The following is a 20,161-nucleotide window of genomic DNA, read 5'->3' on the forward strand; positions in this document are numbered from 1 at the left end:
TTTTAACATACTTTTAGCAAATAAACCTTTACTACAAGTTTTCCTACACTTAAACTCTTCGTATAAATTTTTCGAAAGTGAGCTGGAATTTAGAATAGAGTGGAAAAACCCAGTTTCTTAAAATGGAACAGGTGCTATAGACAAGGATGCCATTCTCTGATTAAATAAGAATCTCAATTGTAGATTAATACCTTTGCTTTAGGGAGGATGTAGTCAAGAAGACACAACTCTCTGAAAACTTTACTAACCCTGTGTAAGGTCTGTGGAATTGTGTTTAGAGTGACAGGAAAAACTTAGAAACCTTGACTGTTTTGGTTTCTGTGGGTTGTTTGGTTTTTTTAATTAACCAGGAAACAAATTCAGAAATTCTTCAGTGTGTATGAGACCGCTACATTTATTATATTTAGAAAATAACAACTCTGTGTATTATTTCATTATATGCATCATGTATATATTCTATTATAATTTTTTTTTGTTGTATCCTTAGAGACCTACTGGCTATTATGTGGTGGTTTATCAATAAAAAAAAAAAAAAAAGAAAAAGAAAGATGAAATTTGGGTCTTAGTGCAGCCTTAAATTGTATAGTTAAAGTTTAGGAAATCAGGAAAAAAAAAAAAGTCAAAATAATAATAATGTTTTAGGGAAAAAAAAGGCACCAGATCCTCTGTGAAAGTGTGATAACTTTCTGTAACATTCATTTTCTCCCACTTTGCACTTGCCCAGATGTATATATTGTTATTCCACTTGAACTGTTCTCAGGCCGAGGTTTTTCTCAGGTTGCTCTTCCTGACATCCCCATTCAGACTGTCTCATTAAAGACTGTTTTCCATTTCATCTTTGCCAGTACTTTGAAATTTTTCTTCATTTCCATTCTAAAAATATATATGCTGTTTCTACGTGTGGTTCTAAGTGATTTGTAACTGATAGGTACATGGAAAGATAGTAAAAATAAACAATACACTTCAGAGGTTTATTAAGTTCTTTTAAAGTGGTTATACATTAGCTATTTCAGAAGTTTTGTAAGGCTTGAATTAACATTTAAATATATTGAACTCTTGATGGAAAGCTCTATAAAATGCAAAGTAGATTTCTGAATTCAATTTAAGAAAAGGACTTCTTTTGCAGTCCCTGGGAAATTATAATGTATCTTGAATGGTTAGGTTCTGATTTTATCCATTCTGTTAATTTGAGAAGAGATAATAGTGCAATAGTAAATGGATCCAGGTACTATTAGAAGTATCTAACTGGTAAACGGAAATTATTCTTGTAAACTTTGGAACATTTTTTAAAGGCCTCTTACAGTTCAGTAATGCCTGTCACAAGCAATAAAACTTGCATTGTAACTTGAAACAAAGTTTTGTGTATGGTGGTGTTTGTGAGGGGTCTTTGTCATTCAGTTCTGCAAATTCACTCTCATTTTTCTTCTCAACAGAATGAGCAAATTGAGCAACAGAAACAGGAACAGCTGGCCTTGCTTAAACAAATTGAAGAAGAGAAAGCATGTTTGGAAGATGCTTTTCTGAAGATCCAAACGCAAAACTGTTTGGAGGAGGCTGAGAAAAAAAAAGAGAAGGAAGACCAAGGTCAACTGGTACGAAGCCACAGTATTCCTCCTACAGATCAGCAAAACAAAGTGGAATATGAGGTAAAGAATTGTAGAAAATTGTGTGTAGTTTAACTTATCTTGATTATAAACATCAAGAGCACCATCTGCCAGTTTTAAATTATGTCTGTCAAGACAATCAATTTTTATTTCTTAGGCTGTGAATCAGACATTCGTACATATAAAAGCTTCCTTTTGTCTAATGTAGGAGCTTTTATTTCATACGATATCACTGGACTTTGAATATTGGATTAGCTTTGCATAGTCCCCGGGGCAGCGTATCTGTTTAAAATACCTGTTAGTAAAATCTGGTTATAGCCATGTAATGGTTATGCATGTACACATATCCTTTTTCAAGAAGAAAAAAAATCTTTGGGGGAAAAAAAGACAAGAAAAACCCCACCTCTGTGTTTTTGTCTGTCTAAATCTCAAACAGCTACTTAAAGGAGGGGAATTTATTGAAGATGTTGAAGTAATCGTTCTTTAAAATTTTGAGTCATTTGCACAACCTGTACTCTTCTGAGAACCTGATTGTTTTGAAAAGGCAGCTCTGTTGGATCATTGCTCCCTGAGTTTGCTCCTGGGTACGTTTACCTCTTTGAGCTAGGCTGCTGTAAGCATCATTGACTTTGACGGTGTGTGCTCGACTTGCCAAGAGAGACCGTAGCTGTGGGCCATCTGTTCCAGAAACTGCTTTAGCTTCATTGCCTCGGGCTGAAATCTCACAGACATCAAACAGTGGTACAGAGTGGCTTCTGTAAACTTAGGAGATAGAACATACAGTTTAAGGTTGTTGCTTTAATAGTTTTCTGTGAGTTATTTGTATATGTGTACTTAAAATTATCTCATTTTTATTAGACTGGAGATGTTACTGTATCAGAAACCAGGAGTACTAGAGAAGACAGCCGTTTACAGAGGATTCGTAATTATCAACAGTACCTTCTACAGCAAAATAGGTAAATTCCTTTATGAAATGGGAGTCTGAGTTGCCTGTTTCAAAATAATTTCAATTGCTTTGATTATTGAAATTGATGTTTATCTTTGAACTACTGTAGAAAGATTCATGTTTTCCTTCTGTTAAGGCTGCTCAGACAGATCATTGATGAAGAAACTAGACATCTTCTACAGGAGTATCAGAATAAATTGAAGCAAAGATACTCGTCTACTTCTGCAACACCTCTGAGCTCTGTGGAAACAAAATCAATTAATTTAAAGCCTGTCTCAGAACCACTTATACAGAGGCAAGGAGTGCAACCAACACAGTACCAGTTGTCTGAACGGGTTCAGGGACAAGAGTATGCACAGTCACTACCCATGTTTTCAGGAACATTACGTACATTGGAAAAAACATCCTCACAGAAACATGAAGAACAAATACGTAACGTTTGTCCTGGCAAACATGTGCAGATTTTAGAAAAATCAAAATTGAAGCGTGGAGAGTTTCGTTTGCCATGTGGCTGTCCTTCACAGGAACAAGTGGGAATGTTGGAAACCTCCAATAGTTATGTCAGGGAACCATCTCAGTCCCAGCTGCCGTCCGGTTTAGTCATAAAAGATGTCACTGCAGTAAGAACACAACTGGAAACACGAGCGCAGCATGTTACATTTGTTTTGCCTGCAGAAGATTCCTTTGAGCCTTCAGAAACAGTGCACTGTGAAGAGTCATCTCAGAATATGTCTAACCACCAAACAGAGGCAGAAACTGGAGAAGAGCCTCCACTTAAGACACCCCTTATGCCATCGACAAAGGAATCTCCTCTAGTTCAGGTAGCCCCAGTAGATTCTTTGGCATATCAGCAGGGATCTGCAGGGAGCACCATCAAAACAAGCCTTGAACAACCTCTCAGTCTTTCTCAACCTGTGACTTTATCTCATGAAGAATCTAAAGCCCAAGGTGTTGAAGAATTCTCATTATCAAAAACTGGAGATGCAGCTTTGTTAAACTATTCTGGTATACTGAATTTAAGGGACAGAGTGTTGGCCTCATCAGAAAGCATCAAAGCTCAGCAAGAGTATTTGAAAGAATTGCAGGAGCAGCTTGATGCACATAGAGAAACTCTTCTTTCTAGGCAGAAAATACAAGAACAACTGCTTTTAGAGAAGCAAGATAAATTGAAGGAACAGATGCAGAGACAGCAAGAGGCTTTGAAAAAATTTCTGAACAAGCAGGTAAGTTTTATAAATGCTTTGCATGGGGACTCATCTAGTAGGTGAGTCAAACTTAGGAGTGAATGCCACCAATTAGTGAAGTATCCCATGGAGTGTTGGTAGTTTTAGGTGATTTACCATGATGAAAATTTTCATTAGGATTTGTGATTTGTAATCAGTAGTTCTTCTCTGTAAGCCTCAAGAGCACTGTTTTGTTCAGTCTAACAGAAGTAGCATGGACCTCTGTGCTTGGTCTCTGAACATAATGCCTATTGAAATAGTTATATTGTCTGAAATATCTGCAGGTATAGTTGTCTTCAGCTCTAGAAATGTGCATGTGTAAAATGGCTCTTCTATAAAAAATACTTCAGCAGTACCTCAAAGGATATTCTAAGCATTTTGAATAGATTATTTTTTAAAGTTTGTCTTTTTATGTGTACGTGTTAGGAAATTGGTTTGGCAGCTGCACTCTTGACTTGTAATTTTGCTTGGGTTTGAATAGCAGAAGAAAAATGAAAGTTTACTTTTGAGTTTCTGAAGAATCTCCTTTTGCCCTTTAAAAAAAAACCAAAACAAAACCAAACCAAAACTCGTCTTAGAAAAACAACTGTTGTCTGAGTCCAACAGCTAAAATTCCTGAATTCAAGAGCTGGAAAACTAAAAGCAGACCTTTCAGGAATAGTTCCTGTTAAAAATACTGAGTGTTCTGATGAGATTTAATAAAGACCTTGAAAATGTAAATAATTATATTTTAGCACATTAGTTTTATAGAGCTAAATAAAATACATATCTATCCAGATGTTTTTGGAAGCTAAGCAAGTCGGTCCAATATCTTGCATATTTGAACTGCTTCTGCAGAGTGCTCAGTATTGTCCTGCATGGAATACACACACAAGAAAATGCTAGTTTGATAAATGAGCTTAAATATAATATTATATAGAGTTGTTTCCCCCTTCCCTCTAAGGTGAGACGTAACTGCACAAATGAAGAAAAGACAGAGGCACGAAAGCCTGACTGGATTAATAGGACTGACTTTTTCCAAGTATCAGAAAACTACCAGCAAGAGAATTGTGGCAGGAGTAAATTTCACAGAAGTGAAATGACTTCACGGTGCATCGGTCCAGCTGAGCAAACTGGTAAGGCTCTGTAGTATTTTCCATTATTTTTATCTTTTTGTTGCTGAGATGGAGTTCTCTTCCACCTCCCCAAGTTAACTTTATATATATGTATATATATATATATATATATACGCACACACATACATGTATATATATATGTAATTTAAATATGCAAAACTTTGTTTTCCAGAACAGTCGGAGAATGTTCTTTGGCGAGAACGAAGATGGAGATCTTCCAAACCACCTGTGACAAAAGTCAAGTTAGGGCTTGATTTGGAACAACATGAGCTTAGTGTTATACCAGAGGTAGACACATCAAAGAGCTTCAATGTTTCTTTTGCAGGTAAAGTATATATATATGGTTATAAATATATAATAAATACTGCTGTTCATGAGAACTACAGATTTGAGAAACTAATATTTTCTGAAGAGTATTTGAGAGTATTGATTATGAAATAATATCTGATACTGTTCCCTTTTATAAGGTATAATTTATAGACTAGCAAATTGACTTATAGTTGAGACAAGCTTATCCCATCAGTGTTTGACTAGAAAAATATAATTGAAACAAAAATTCACCAAGAAAAGAAAATTCACTGTAATTCCGTGACTTAAGTTCCCTGTTGATTTTTCTGTTGGGCAGGGTCTGTGTTAGTAGACAATTGTACAGGAATTGTAAAGAGCATCATTGGGAGCTGATGGAAGGTGTTTACAGGTTTAGGTTTTGAGCATACCAAGAAAATGAGTGTCAAATCTTTTAAATATGGATTTAGTATAAAGTTTCTACAGAAATTTTTAGACCATATGTTTCGTTTTTTTCAATTACTTAACACTCTTTGTAAAGAATTCTGATGTTCATCTCGATTCATCTCGAGCAAAATAATGAAGTCATTAAATACTTAATTCAAACAGTTGATATGGGACATTTTTTAATAAAAGAAAAGTAATTAATGTGGGTGTTTGGTTTTGCAGCCGTGCCAGGTGGGAACCTGGTTTGAGCAGACCACGGGTGTGCCTGATTCAGTACCCAGTGAATCCTGGGATTCACACTGTACCTTGAATTCACACTGTTAAAAGAGAACCCTGGAGTGGTGACATGCTGCTAATATCAATGTCCTCTGAAAGATGAGTGTGTATAAGAAATTACTTAAAAATACAGTTGAGATTAAAAAACAGAAGGCTGGGTGTTATCCTTAGCTCAAAGACACAACTTTGAGAGAATTGTCTGTTATGACAGAAGTAAAAATATGCAATTGTAGAATCATAGAATTGTTTGGGTTGGAAAAGACCTTTGAGATTATTGAGTTCAACCGTTAATGTAACACTGCCAAGTGCACAACTAAACCATGTCCCTAAGAACCTCATCTACATGTATTTATTAGATACCTCCAGGGATGGTGACTCCACTGCTTCCCTGGGCAGCCTGTTCCAATGCCTGACAACCCCTTCCTGGAATAAATTTTTCCTGATATCAAATCTAAACCTCCTCTGGCACAACTTGAGGCCATTTCCTCTTGTCCTATCACTTGCTACTCAGGAGAAGAGACCAGCACCCTCCATGCTACAACCTCCTTTCAGGCAGTTGCAGACAGCGATAAGGTCTCCCCTCAGCCTCCTTTTCTCCAGGCTGAACAGCCCCAGCTCCCTCAGCCACTCCTCATCACACTTGTGCTCCAGACCCCTCACCAGCCTCGTTGCCCTTCTCTGAACTCGGTCCAGCACCTCAGTGTCTGTCTTGCAGTAGGGGCCCAAAAGTGAACAGATGATTTGAGGTGGATGTAATGTAAGAATTACTTTAATTCTGCTCTTTTCTGTTCATCTGTGAAGAGCTTTTGTTAGAGATCACACCTTCGAGGATGGGCTGTGTCTGTATGTCACGAAGTCTGATCCATAAATTAAACCAAACCATTTTCCTTATAAACTTCCCCCCCCACCCCGCCCTGTTTTTCTTCTAACATGGTTTGTAAATGTTCAAAATAATTGTGTTACAAGATTGTTGAAGCCTGCTAAGCATGTTATGGGTAGCCTGACTGCCTTATAAAAGGATAAAGGTGATTAGTCTTAAGTAAACAAAGCAAGTGGATTATTAAGAAGTTTTTCTAGAGATTGGGCTAACAAGTGATTGTCAAGGTTTTTAATTCCTACGGTTTTTCCCTGCCTGTACAAGTTTAGCATTTCTCTCTGGTCTTGGAATAATGTTAACTAAAAGGCTCCAGTACTTTCAGTTACAACGCACTTGCTTCTCTTCAAATTTCCTGCAGACTGAAATGCAGTTTATTGTTACTATCACTGAGAAATGCTGTGCTGGACTTGCTGAGAGCTGTTAAACAAAGTTTGTGAAACGTTGACTAAAGTAATTTGAAACTTATTACAAGATAACAGCATCTCTTGGTCTGGTACAGTTTTTAGTAGCCACCTAAAATAAATATATTACTAGAACTGCAAAGGAATTTCCAGCAACTTTGCTGGCTCGTATGTGCATCTTTATGTGCAATATGCAATGTGCTTCTCCTGGGTTTGCTAGAAATGTCACCACTGCCCCACATCTTAAGATAACTTTTCATTTAGTTTATGTTGAGACATCCTTTTCAATTCAATCAGGATTTACTAGAAATAAATTGTTTTGAATACCTACATATAAGCTCATTTTCTTTCAACTGCTTCATTTAATTCTCAGAATACAGTTTTTGAAATATACCTATATTTAAATTATCACTAAAGGATTTTGTATTTTTAAACAATATTTGAAGAAAAGTCTTGTATTTTTCTAACTAAATTATAAAATCATTTCTAGATCAGACATTAACCAATTAATATGAAATATCTTAGTGTAGTGCTTTTTACATTAGTGAGTATTATATATGAACAGTGAAATGATTTATATAAGAGGATTAGAAAACTTCATGTGAACATCTCTATTTATTAAAGAAAGCAAAGCTTTCTGTGATTATGTTTTTTAAGAGGATTGTCCTTCTGAGCAGTTCAACTGCCAAAACTGTCAGCAGTATCTTTGTAACAGGAAGGCTGTGCAGCACTATTATTTTGGACAGAGGAGAGAAGAATAAGAAACCCTCCTTTATGAGACACCAAAGGATAAAGGATATTAATGTAACAAAGTCATGAGATATGAGCATGTTGTATTTTTAATTAAATAATTTGGTTTATAGCATGAAATTGCTACTGTTCATTCCTTATATTAATATCACAAGAACAGTGCAGGTTATTACAGTATTATAATGAAAAACTTGTAGCATAGCTCTCCGTAGAATTTATATACAAGAGAGTATTAAATGCTTCAGTCTCATCTCATATGTATCCTAAATTACTACCTGTCACACTGGTATTTTGTAGAAAGTACAATCATTTATTTCAGAAAAATAATCTTGATGTAAAGGTACCAGGAAATGGAGAATTCTTCAGTAGTTTGTTCCAGCATTATATTTTTTACCAAATTATGAAATAAATGGTTTATTTCCAATTTCTAAATGTCTGACAGACATTTCTAGCCACTGCTTCTTATTACTTTCTTTGAGTTTAGAAATCTTTTGGATTGTGCATTTCTTTTTCCTCCTATGGAGATATTTAAATACCAAGAGATGATATGATTGCAGGTTTCATGCTGGTTCAAGGAATTTTCTTCAAGGCCTCACTCATTTTCAGGATGCTCTGTTTCCTATACGCTGCTCCAAAGAAAAAGAGTAGAAATTCTGCTGTGTCTCACAACTGCCACATCCAGCCAAGGAGCTTGTTGCCACCTTGGTCTCACCTTGTTCTACTCAAACCTTAAAAGTTATCTTTCCTGTCAACCCGAAGATCTTTGTCACATACATATAGAAAAGGGATTGGAAACCAGTGTTCTGTGCTCTTAGATTTACAGTTTTATCTATATTGAAGCAGAGTTAACAGACCCAGCTCTGCAGGAGTCCGAAGTATTGTGTTTCTCTGCCATTCTTCCACCCTTCATATTATTTGCAAATTCTATTGCAAACGGTTCCATTCGGTTACCAATCAAAAGGTCATAAATGATCAGGATCAAGCCTGCTAGAGCTTTCTGGAGAATTTGTGAGTGAAGAGGAAAGCAGCCATTTGAGAATTTCTTTACCATTTATTTTGAGATCAGTCAGCATTTAATGTAATAACATAGCTTCTTTTAACCCAGATAAATATATTTTCGATCTATTTCCTTTCATGTCTTTTACTTTCTCCTAGAAGACTACTGGATGATAGCGGCTATAGAAAACCTTAGATTATTTTGTTTTATTTTCCCTTCCCTGAAATGAGTTTCTAAATGTTTTGTATGGATTCAGATACATAAATATCACATCATATAGATACTTTACTGATGTTGCCTCACTGGTAAATCTCTTCCCCCCTTTTTTGTATAGTAGAATAAATGGAACAACTGTACTCCATCTCCCAGTGAGACACTGAGTTTCAATTTATACAGGTTACAAACTAGTGTGAGGATTCACAAAATGTTACGGTATCTGCCGAAGTATAGAGACTTAGAAATGCTGGGGGTTTGAAATGTCTCTGTCACCAGCAGCCCTTGTAGAATCAGGAGAAAACACACTCACTGAACTTGTATTGTTTAATTTCAGCTTGATATTGAGTACTTCTTTCTTGAAAATTATTACTGGAAATAAGAATAGTTATTTTAGAATAGTTTGTTTGGCAATTAATTTACAATCTTAGAATTGTCAAACTTGGAAGGTGCTTGTCAGCGCTGAATACAGCAATCACATTTTTCTAGTGCTGCTGTAGTGGTGGTGCTTTTGTATAGATACTGATCTTACTTATTTTTATGTGTAAGAGCATTATGGCAAAGGCAATTCAGTTCTGTGGTAGTAGTCAGGCTATGATTAATTAATAATTAATTAATAATTAATTCATTGATTCTGATTTTTCTCACCTCCTTTGTCCTGGTTTGCCGCCTTGCCTTAAACCTTGACACCTTATTACAGAATGTCTGTTTTTCTTTGTAATCATTGTAATAGTAGAGGACAAAAGATTCCTCCCACCCCAATTAAATGGTTGTAGTAACTCTAGCAAAGCCATGTTTCATTCTGCAAAGCCAAAGCAGGACTTTCTAGCTTCTGCTTGCTCTGCAGAGAGCTGTTATGCTAGTTAAGACATTTTACGAAGGCTGGTCAAGGAGAACTGCTGGTTACCGATTAAATTGGTGGTACAGTGGAGCAGAAATTGTGTTGCAGGTGAGAAGAAAGTGGTAAAGATGTGCAAATTGCTGCCCTAGTAGTGAGAACAGGAGCAGCAGACTATTGCTGCCATCTGGTGCTCAAAAAAAATTGCAAACCATGAACTGTAATAGAAAGTTGTTTTCTATTCCTTATTGCTTCTGTTACATTTGTGTTCAGCCCAGTCCCAGGATTCTCACGTGGTTCAAGATTCACCAGTTCTTGCTGCTGAAATTGAAGAGGGAGTTACAACGCGTTCTGGACCATCATCCAAGCTCAATAATACGGTTAGTCATCTCAAAATAACCGTATAACTTCACTTAACTCTTTATTTTGTGAAGAAATCTTTCTATCCCATATTGGGGGGCTAAGACTGGTTGCAGTACTTTAGAGGCAACAGTACAACTAACATGAAGTAAAGAGAGGTTATCTCTGCAATGGAACTACTGGCTGTATTCCCGTTCCTACAGCGCAGGACTCTGCTGCTCCTCTTTGCTGCCAGGATGCCTGTGAACAGTTTAATTTGGAGCTTGAGAAGAAATGTTCACATCTAATTCTTCAAAATTTGGAAGTACAAGAACCCTCATTCTATGTTTTGTGACTTTCTAGAGCATACCTCACATTTTGCAAGTACATACCTCACATTTTGCAAGTACATGTAAAATTCCTGAGTTTTTCATGTATTCCATATATGTCCCTCTGAGATCCACAATTAGTAGAAGTGGGTCTGTGATGAGAAATAGCCAAATCTGACCACCAGAAGATAAGATAATCTTCCAGGTGTCATGATTTGTATGCAGTTCTGAGAGGCTTCATAATTTTGTGTGTGTGTGTGTGTGTGTGTGTGTGTGTGTGTGTTGGGGGGTGATGTGTCTGGGCTGTTGGGTGTGAGTGTTCTGTACTGAGCAATGATGAATCTGTATTTGCCTGACTGTGCAAACACATGAAGGCTTCTACACTTGAACTGAGCTCAGAGTAAAATGTGTGGTTGTAAAGCTTTAATTATGGACTTCCAGATACATGGTAACAGGTGTGTTATTTCATCCTAGGAAGCACTTTCCGAAGTGGAATCCATGACCTTAGGTTCAGAGGCTTTCACGCAAGGAAAACCCTGTGACTTATCTTCAACAATTTCCACTGGAAGCCTTTTGACTAGTGAAACACTGGATGTAAGCCCTGGTGATACTGGTAGGTGTTTGATTTTTGTTGTTGCTCTTGTGAAAGGAAAATTGGGTATTCTCTTTATCGCAGAATGGGTCTAACTCACTGGACATTGGCTAATGTGGAACCTCACTTAAGAATGACTAATATGTCTTAGAGTTGATTGTAACCAAAATATCTCATTATGGGCTCATGATGTTTTTACTTTTATAATAATTAAACCTTATAATCTGTCAGCTTTGGACAAGGCTATTTTGAATTCTATTAAGCAACTCGAACACTTGCAGTTTTTTCAAGTGGCAAATTAAAAAAATTATCCCCAAATGATAAATTGATACATATCGTAGATAGTTATAGAGCTGTGATTGTTGTCTTGCTGTTAAGAGAATTGTTCCAATACATGCTTGTCATAGTATTTCTTAATAACATATTTGCAAAAATGTTATTTGAATGCCATATTGAGTTTTAATAGTTTTCTGGAAAATATCTGTTCATATCATTTTTTACTTGCAGTCAACCTCTTGATTTTAATTACCTTTTCTTAAAACCAAAAATAATTCCTTTATAATAAATATGTAGTTGCTTCTCTTTATACTGACATTTTCACTTGTGAACATGGGAAATGAGTTTGAAAGTGATTAGATAGTGACCTGTGGATTTATATACTATAAGACTCAATATTGTGTTAATCTGACACATCTGATCTTGTAAACAACCACATGTATATGAGTTAGTCCATATTTATAAATCAATTTTTGAAGACTACAGTTTTTGAGCCACTGAAATCTCAGGCTTTATTTTAGCCCTAATGTTCTAAACTGCTAAGTGGTATTTGGAGTAATAAATTTCATAACACACGTGACAAATCTGTGTTTTATTGACATAAGAAAGCTAAGGCAAATTCTAAGATTGATAGTAGCTTTTCTAATTCTTTTTTAGTTGTGGAAGAAAATTATCAAGGGTTTTGGTTACTCAGCTACACAAATAAGTTTTTCAAGTCTAGTTTTATCTTCACTATACACTTGGTGCTTAGTAATGACTTTTTCTGATGGCTTTGTGCGATTCTGCTGCAAACATATAGACAAAGAGGGGTTTGTGCACTAACTAGGAACCCCATTTTGGTTTCCTGGAGTCCCTCAGATTCCTTGTCTTAGTATTAGGCAATTTCTTTTTAAGCATGAATGAAACTATTGCCCAATGTCATAAAGAAATTCAAGGGATAAGGATTATCCCACATTAAAGGATTGTCAAAATTATATGTGATATGAAGGGAAAATATGTTAGCTAGTATAAAGTAACAGTGTGTATTCTTTACTGATGTTATTGGTTTAGTCTTTCCTAAGTCTACATACCCTAGAAGTGCTGAGCTGTACTAACTGCTACCTAATTAGATATTATCAGCTTGTATTTGTGTAAATTTGTGGTGCAGTTTGTGGGAGCATTGACAGGAGACAATCAAAGAAACAAAACCCCAGAGCTCTTTACAAATATTTCAGGATATTGAGCAGTCTCTTTTCAGATGATTTCATGTAAGTGGTTTGTATGCAAAACTGTGAACATTTAGCTTACTGTTTCAGGATTGTCTTCTGATAGTATGGAAGATGGAATTTTGAGAGAAACAGCAAGACACCCTTGGAACTCCTCGTTGCCTTTTACTGTGCGGCAGAGGCAAGAGAATTTGTCTGGGGCATCTGGAACTCGGTTGCGTGACGGAGAGATGTATCATTATAAAGGAAATCAGAGACAGCAGGGGCTGGGGAAATGTACTGGAGACTTGGACTCTGGCTCAGAGGACAATACATGTCTTCAAGGTATTTGCCATTAGGGAATTTTTGTGCTGCGCTCTCATCACAGAATGAGGAGGAGCTTATTTGATGTTATGTATTAGTTTATATTATTTGGATTCAGCTTATGTTTTAAAGTCAGTAAGAATTCTACATGTGAGAACTTTGCTTTGATGTTCTTCATGCTTTGCTTTATGTAAATGTCCACATAACATAGTGTAGTGCAAAAAAACCCCAAAACAGCCTGATTGGGTATCTACCTGATCATAGTCTAGTTCTGTGCACCTTCCTGCTACCACAGCCCGGCTGTTTGTTATCTGTGCCAATTTTATCACTTATTTATGTACAACTCTTGCTTTGGGAAGATAGAGTCAGTAATATTTAATACTTTGTTATTCACGCAGGGTCACATGTTGAGGAAACACTGATTACCAGACTGGTGGGAGTTCTGTGCTTTCTAGAAAAATGTAATGATTCATGAAAATAAGAACATCTATATTAGCTGTCATGAAGATAGCACTAGTATTTTAATTTGAACTGCTTCCTCCTGGACTATTTGAAAACCTAGAATCAGAGAATTAATGTAGACCATTTATGTGATCTAAATTCTCTTTCCTGCTCACAGTAGAGCTACCTTAGACCGGGTTGCTTAAGGCCCTGTCCAGGCAACTTCTTAATATCTCCAAGGACAGAGGCGATGTTTTAACAACTCTTTTATTTTTTTCTCCTTTTTTTCAATTATATTTAACCAGAATTTCCTGTGTTCCATCTTGCTTCCATTATCTTTTTATTTCACTGAGCATGTTCAAGCAGACTGACTGCATCTCCTCTGTACGGTCTCTTAGTAGGCAGCACATAGCAGAGATTTCTGTGCTCTTCTCCCACACCCCCAAGCCCTTTCTTAAGATTGAACAAACTTGTGTCTTTGAACATCATGTGCTTCATCTTTCCTTTAATCATCCTTGTAGCTCTTCACTGGAATTGCTTCACTGTGTCGCTGGGTGTTTTGTACTGGGAAGCCCACAGAACTTCTGATGCAGTCTCACAAGTGCTGAACTGACAGCTTACGGATTTTAGCTTTTCATTTAAAAAAAAGAAGCGACATTGGCGTAGCACTTCCTTGCTGCTTTTTTGTACTTGCATTGTTTCAGGGTGAAAGAATTGGATATCACAGAGTGGTTTTTTGGTTTATTTTTTTAATTTTTACAAGCTAGTATTTGTATACTTGCAGAATTCCGTATGTTTTATTTACTGCATATAGAAGCAAGGTGTGATATGTCCATTGTTTTTTTGAGGGGAGGGTGTTAAGGGGCAGCTGTTTGTTTGTTTTTAAAGTAACTGCTTTTCTTACAGCTCCGGCAGCTGAACTTGGTTTTCCTGAAACACAGAGACATTTTCTGAACTTGCATCACCAGCTCTTCCAGCCTTTGGAACCAAGTCTTGAATTGGATAGTTCATCATCATCCAGTTCTCAGTACAGGATTTTGCAGGACAGTAGAGAACTTAGCAAGGTACTACAGAAAATCTCTGATGGAGGAATACTTTGGCTTAAGATTTAAATGTATAATCCCTATACTGTCATCTGTTAAGAAGAAACACAGTAATAATCTTTGATGTACTTAGAACTGGAAGTAGTTATGCTGATTGTAGCAGAAATGTGATCTAAAAATCAAATGTTACTCCTAACTTTTAACCTTCATATTTCTGAGAAAATGAATCTTAAATCAAGATTTTTTTTTTTTTCTGTCACTAGGCTTCAAAACTTTCAACAAAAAGCCAAGACATGTCTGCATTCGTAGAACTGGGAAACTCCAGTCTGAACGTAGAAAGCAGCAATCTGCTTTCTGCTCTTGAAACAAACAGGCCAAACGTTACAGCAGAAGAGTCTGTTAAAGAACATTCTACTCTAGGTACGTACAGTGCAGTCAGATCAATGATTTCCCAATCAACCCATTCCCAGCATGTAAACACCAACCCTTGAAGTGGATTTGCTGTGTTGAAACTGGGCAAGAACCTTCGCTTATCTATCAGCCCTACTTCGAATGTCTTAACTCTGCTGCTGCTCTCACGCTTTGTCTTCTCCACCACACTTAATGAGTAGAACTAAATTTCGTGGAGTTCTTTATTTTCTCAGCAGTTATGACTTTAATACAAAAGCAGGCCTGTATATTCATGTCATTGTAATGGATATTGGGTTTCTTATTACTTGTGCACTAATTATGATGCTAGTGAAGAAATATCAACTCTGGTTGAAACTGTCAGCATAAATACTTCTCCAAATATTTGTTCATGCATATCTGTATTTTTTAAGTGTGAGAAAATTAAGGAAGTTCCATAAATTAATGAAAATTTTTTGAGGTGTAGGGGTTAGAATCTCTCTGATATTACTTTTTCTATTATACATTGTGTTTTTCAACAAACCATTGAATTTTCCTTTTCCTTTTCCACTGTTAAGTCACACCAATAGTCATTATGTACTGTATGTTGAGATATTCAATCTGATTATAGAACTGCTTTATCTACAAAATGAAGGGGGGAAAGAGAAAGGAAGGAATAAACTTTTGTGTTACAATGTAGTAATTAATTTAGTAGATTAATGCTGCTTTAAGTTAACTGCAGGTCATAGCAGGAAAAGTATTTTTTAATGCTTTGCAGTTGAATTTAAATTAACTTGATATTTCATGTACTCTAAACAAAAGGCCCAATCTCAGGTTCCATATGCATCTCGTAGTAGTCTAAATATTTCTGAAGCTCTTATTTACCAAGAATCAGATGTTTCATCATTTTAACATGCTCCAACAGAAAGCTGGACAGTAACAGGAAACAGCACAATATTTTAAGTAATAGATGTATTTATAATGTAAATGTTCCTGGTCAGTTATCATTGTTCTTTGCATATATATGTATACACGTATAATTTTTGGAAACACAATTTATCGTTAAAGCTGCAAGCAGCTATTCTGTGTCTATTTTAGTTCTCTTTCCCTTTAGCTGGCAGATGCTGGTACCAAAAAAAAGTAATAAAAAGTGCCAGAAGAGGTTTACACTTTGAGACTGCCTGTGGTCACAGCAAACAGGATTTAGGAAACTCCCTTCTAACTTCAAAACATTCTATTTCTATATTGCTTACAGAAACAATCTTTGTGATTTAAATGTAACTACAAAATCTCCCCATCTCTTAATGTTTTTGTAATCCTGAACCAATTATTCTATTATTCCTGTGCTTTAAAAGAGGGGGAAAAATAACATAAGCAACAGGCTAAGCAAGTAAAAACTGTTTGGGGTTGTCAGTTCAAAGCAGATTGATGTGTAAGTCCATCATCTGGAGAATTTTCTAATAGTGGCTGATGTTGCAATGTAATTCCTCCCTCCCCATTAACAGCGATTTATCAGGAGACAATATTCCTTGTATGTGTAAAGCTAGATATTTTGTATGTGTCTAAGAATGCAAAAAAATCTTTATAGAAACCCTTAAAGGTTTATGTGATGTATTTCTGTGTGTATAAAAAGCCTATTGATAGCATGATGCTGGAGTTTGTGTAACCGATTTTATCAAACTTAGGGCAGAGGCATATTAAAAAACAAAAATTAAACAACCCTGTTGTTTGGCTGAAATGCTTCTCCAGTAGCCTCTTCTGGGAAAGAAATCTTGATGTGTATGTGTAGATCCAAAGGGAAAGATAATTTAGAGTGCAATAGTGTAGCTTACGTGAACAGCAAGCATTGTTCCAATTCAGATGTTTCCTTCTACTTGAGTTTATGCCCAATGTAATGGTGGTTTAGATTGTTTCCTTTCTTGTTTAGAGACTTTGTCCCAAAAGGTGACTCAAAGGGCTTCCATTGACAGAATATAAATTGTAAAATTCATTGACTTACAGTGTAGTTATGTCATTAGCATGACAAAGTCTGTCCCTAAACATATTCTAAGAAGGAAAAAAAAAGTGGTGTTTCTTGAAGCTGTTTTGTGTACAGTGAAGCAATCATTTTATGTAATGTTAATGGTGTTACGTTAGAAGAAACTTAGACTTTTCTTAAATAAAATGTTTCTTCCTAGTTACTGGACTTCTTATTATACCCTACTAAAATTTTTCATTATGGATGGGCTTTTAAAAGTTGTAATTCTGTTGTGTTAGCTGGAATTTTGACTTGATCCTTTTTGAAACAGGTTCCGAGGACTCTTTTCACCCACTGCAATTGGAATCTACCCTGAGTGACCACTGTCAAAGTGCTGATCAGCCAGTGGACTTCCATGCTGTGTTCCAGAGATCTTTTGAACAAACCTCTGGAATTAAAAAATGGGGCAATGAGAACTGCATTTCATCTACCAGAGAATATGAAGAACTGGCAAAAAATATGGAACATATTAATCTCCAGTGTTCCATGGAAGATCAGCAAAATGAAAGTCTGAATCCACTGGAAGAGCAGAAATCATTTGATTTGCTAGATGCTACACTAGTTAGTGTGGATGAAACTTTCCCTAATCGCTTATCAAAAGAGACTGTGAATTCTGAAAAACCACCTGTGGAGGCATTTGATGAGAAGTATGTGAAGCTGCCTGAAAAATCAGTTCATGTACATGAAGCAAATAAAGCTGTGGAACTGGATTCTCGGCAGAGTACAAATGTAAAGGAGCCAGATCAAGGTTTTCCAGAAGTAAAAAAAGCTTCAGGGGTTCCCAGAGGAACCAACGTGGAAGACACGGACATCCATTCACAGGCTGTCATACAACAGAATGGTTCTTTCCTGGGAAGACATGAAAAACATTCTAATTCTGTGCCCAGAAGCTCGTGTCCTATTCCAGTCTGGGTGAGTTAGAAATTTCCCAAAGCAGTAATTTGTGCAGGTTTTTTGGTTGTTTGGGTTTTATTGTTATTGCACCAAGCCCTTTACTATCTGAAACCCTGGCAAATGTTGATTCTTACAATTCTAGTCTAAGACCTGCATGTTTCCTGGACTTCTGCCCTACTACTTCTTTCAGGTGGTAGCACTGCAGTAATTAGCAGTAGCTAAATTGAGCTGGAGTCCCCATGGTTGTTGCGGGAGCTGTCACGTCTCTATTGCATTTCCCTCAGCATCAGACAGGATAACACGTGTCTGTGCTACATGGCACAGTTACTCAGTGAACAGCCCCCTCCCCATTTAGAAGCCTGAAGGAGGTAAGTCATTTAACCAGAGCATAAGGAAACTTGAGGAAACAGCTTTGATGTAGCTTTAAAACAAACAAACAAAAAAGGTTTGCTCTGGAACTAAGTAATTTAAACTTGAGATGAGTGCAGGAGAGGTGGAGTTTTTGTTGTTGTGTGCTTGCTTTTGGTTATAAAATACTTTGCATTGGACTCAGGTTCCAGGGTTTGCACACATCAATACCTCAGGCAGTGTTCTTTCTGTATTTCATTTATAGCTTGGGTGTGAATTTTCTTTCTTCTACGTGTTGAACGAGCCTCCTCTTTTGATAAGATAACAGCTGTTCCTATTGCTGGAAATAGTAATATTGATATATATTATTTTTTATAGTGATGTCTTGTATAATTTATTTTCCAGGAGACTGAGTCAGGGTGTGGTATTCTGGAAGAACCTGAGCTCACTCTGATAAGCTCAAATGACATCAGTATGGCAGAATCAGGCATTGAACATACTAACCAAGAAAAAATTAAAGAGGATGGAATCAATAAAGCAGCATGTGTGGATCAGCCTGATTTTTATGTTTTTACTGAGGTGAGTCTTTGTTGTCTAATATAATTGTGCTTTTAACTTAATGGCAGAAGGAGAGGTCCAACGGTAGCAGTTAATCCACTGTTGTAAAATGAGAGAATGCGAGGGTTGCCTTAGTTTAGTGAGTGCCTGGATCATCTGGTTTTGCTGTTAAGTTTTGTGGACAGATCTAATGGAACTAATTTAAGGCTATTCCTTAACATCACTACCTTGTCATATCAGAGCAAGTAGAGTTTGGGAAGACTTCTACTGAGAAACAGAAACATCTTGCCACTGTCTGCAAGACTAAGTTGTGTCCCATTATGTTGAAGACTTGAAGGAAGCGGGTGGGAGAAAACAAAAGCTACAGACTAAACAGGAAAAGAAAGGAAAAAGATCCCCTGCCTGGTGGATGGAGCTACGCCAGGTCCACATAGAAGTTCTTGGTATATGGGGAAAATATGATCAGCTCGTCATTCTGCTGTACTTCACTTGTCTATGGTCTGCTTTTTGCTGTGTGCTCACATAAAGCAACGTCTCTCCAGAAACATTCAAGGCCAGGACTAGTTTGTAATGAGAGAATAGTTTTGGTACTGAAGCAATGAATTAGAACCAAGTAGTGTGTGTTAGATTAATACTTTAGGTGAAATCATGTTTCAGTTGCAGGAGGCATCTAGAGAAGGTTGGAGAAGTGCCTAACGATAGGTCTTTATAAAGCAATTGAAACATGGGCAGGGTGGAGGTTGGTGGCTGGACGTGCTTCTGCGGTGGGTGCTGCCTTCCCCGAGAACAGGGAGGAGAGTGATGGAGGAGAGAGAGAGAAAGAAAATCAGATCGGTTGAGATTAAATTAGGCAGCCCTGAACTAAGAACAAATTGGGATCTGGTGTGCAAAGGGTCTTTATATATTTTTTTATTTTAAGTTTTAAAATGTTTTTTAGAAAACAGCTTTTTAACACTTACTATGCAGATCATTTTCTGACGTGTTTCTTGCATCTTTTATGTGAATCTAGTCTACGTTAGTGGCACTGTACTACCGCTCTGTGCAAATTTGTGGCACATTTTGTTTCCAATCACTGATTATTTTTGAAACAGGAGGGAGAATTTTTACCGCTAGTTCCAGATGTGGATTATTCGGTGTTTGCAAGTCCTGATGGTTCTTCCAAAGCCCAGAGTCCCAATGACAGTCACTTTCCATCACATCAGACGGCAGGTAATTATATGTGACATCAATAAACTGAAGTTGAGATAGAGGAGGTCTTTATTTACAGTATTAAAATAAGCAATAAAATACACCTCTCCTTTGGAAAACATAGAGCTGCTTTTACTTAGGCAAGTGCATCTTCTCTTTCAGGCCTGGTTTAGAGATCATTTGGCTCAGGCTTAAAATGTGTCTTATTGACAAGGAAGTCTTGACTTGGCTCTTCCTATGCCAGGCTGTCTCTGATGAGACTTTATAAC

At 36.7% G+C, this 20,161-nt stretch overlaps 1 protein-coding gene and 1 non-coding gene across 5 annotated transcripts in view; both read left to right on the forward strand.

The window, feature by feature from the left end:
* CEP295 (centrosomal protein 295) overlaps window positions 1–20,161 on the forward strand; it is a 43,279-nt gene that overhangs the window by 19,937 nt on the left and 3,181 nt on the right. For 3 of the 4 annotated variants that reach the window (XM_071803402.1, XM_065832533.2, XM_071803398.1), the window contains exons 12-24: window positions 1,434–1,646; window positions 2,463–2,560; window positions 2,687–3,773; window positions 4,717–4,888; window positions 5,061–5,213; window positions 10,246–10,352; window positions 11,115–11,253; window positions 12,804–13,037; window positions 14,364–14,521; window positions 14,764–14,920; window positions 17,176–17,816; window positions 18,552–18,725; window positions 19,796–19,913. In XM_071803402.1, coding sequence (XP_071659503.1) covers window positions 1,434–1,646; window positions 2,463–2,560; window positions 2,687–3,773; window positions 4,717–4,888; window positions 5,061–5,213; window positions 10,246–10,352; window positions 11,115–11,253; window positions 12,804–13,037; window positions 14,364–14,521; window positions 14,764–14,920; window positions 17,176–17,816; window positions 18,552–18,725; window positions 19,796–19,913 — 3,451 coding nt within the window. The remainder of the gene's footprint in view (window positions 1–1,433; window positions 1,647–2,462; window positions 2,561–2,686; window positions 3,774–4,716; window positions 4,889–5,060; window positions 5,214–10,245; window positions 10,353–11,114; window positions 11,254–12,803; window positions 13,038–14,363; window positions 14,522–14,763; window positions 14,921–17,175; window positions 17,817–18,551; window positions 18,726–19,795; window positions 19,914–20,161) is intronic. The other variant, XM_071803391.1, reaches the window with a different exon arrangement.
* Window positions 10,790–10,873, forward strand: LOC136097415 (small nucleolar RNA U2-19). Its single transcript, XR_010650804.1, has one exon. It is a non-coding gene; the product is annotated as a small nucleolar RNA U2-19 (small nucleolar RNA).

The sequence above is a fragment of the Patagioenas fasciata genome, chromosome 1 (assembly GCF_037038585.1).
Source record: "Patagioenas fasciata isolate bPatFas1 chromosome 1, bPatFas1.hap1, whole genome shotgun sequence".
Taxonomy (NCBI): domain Eukaryota; kingdom Metazoa; phylum Chordata; class Aves; order Columbiformes; family Columbidae; genus Patagioenas; species Patagioenas fasciata.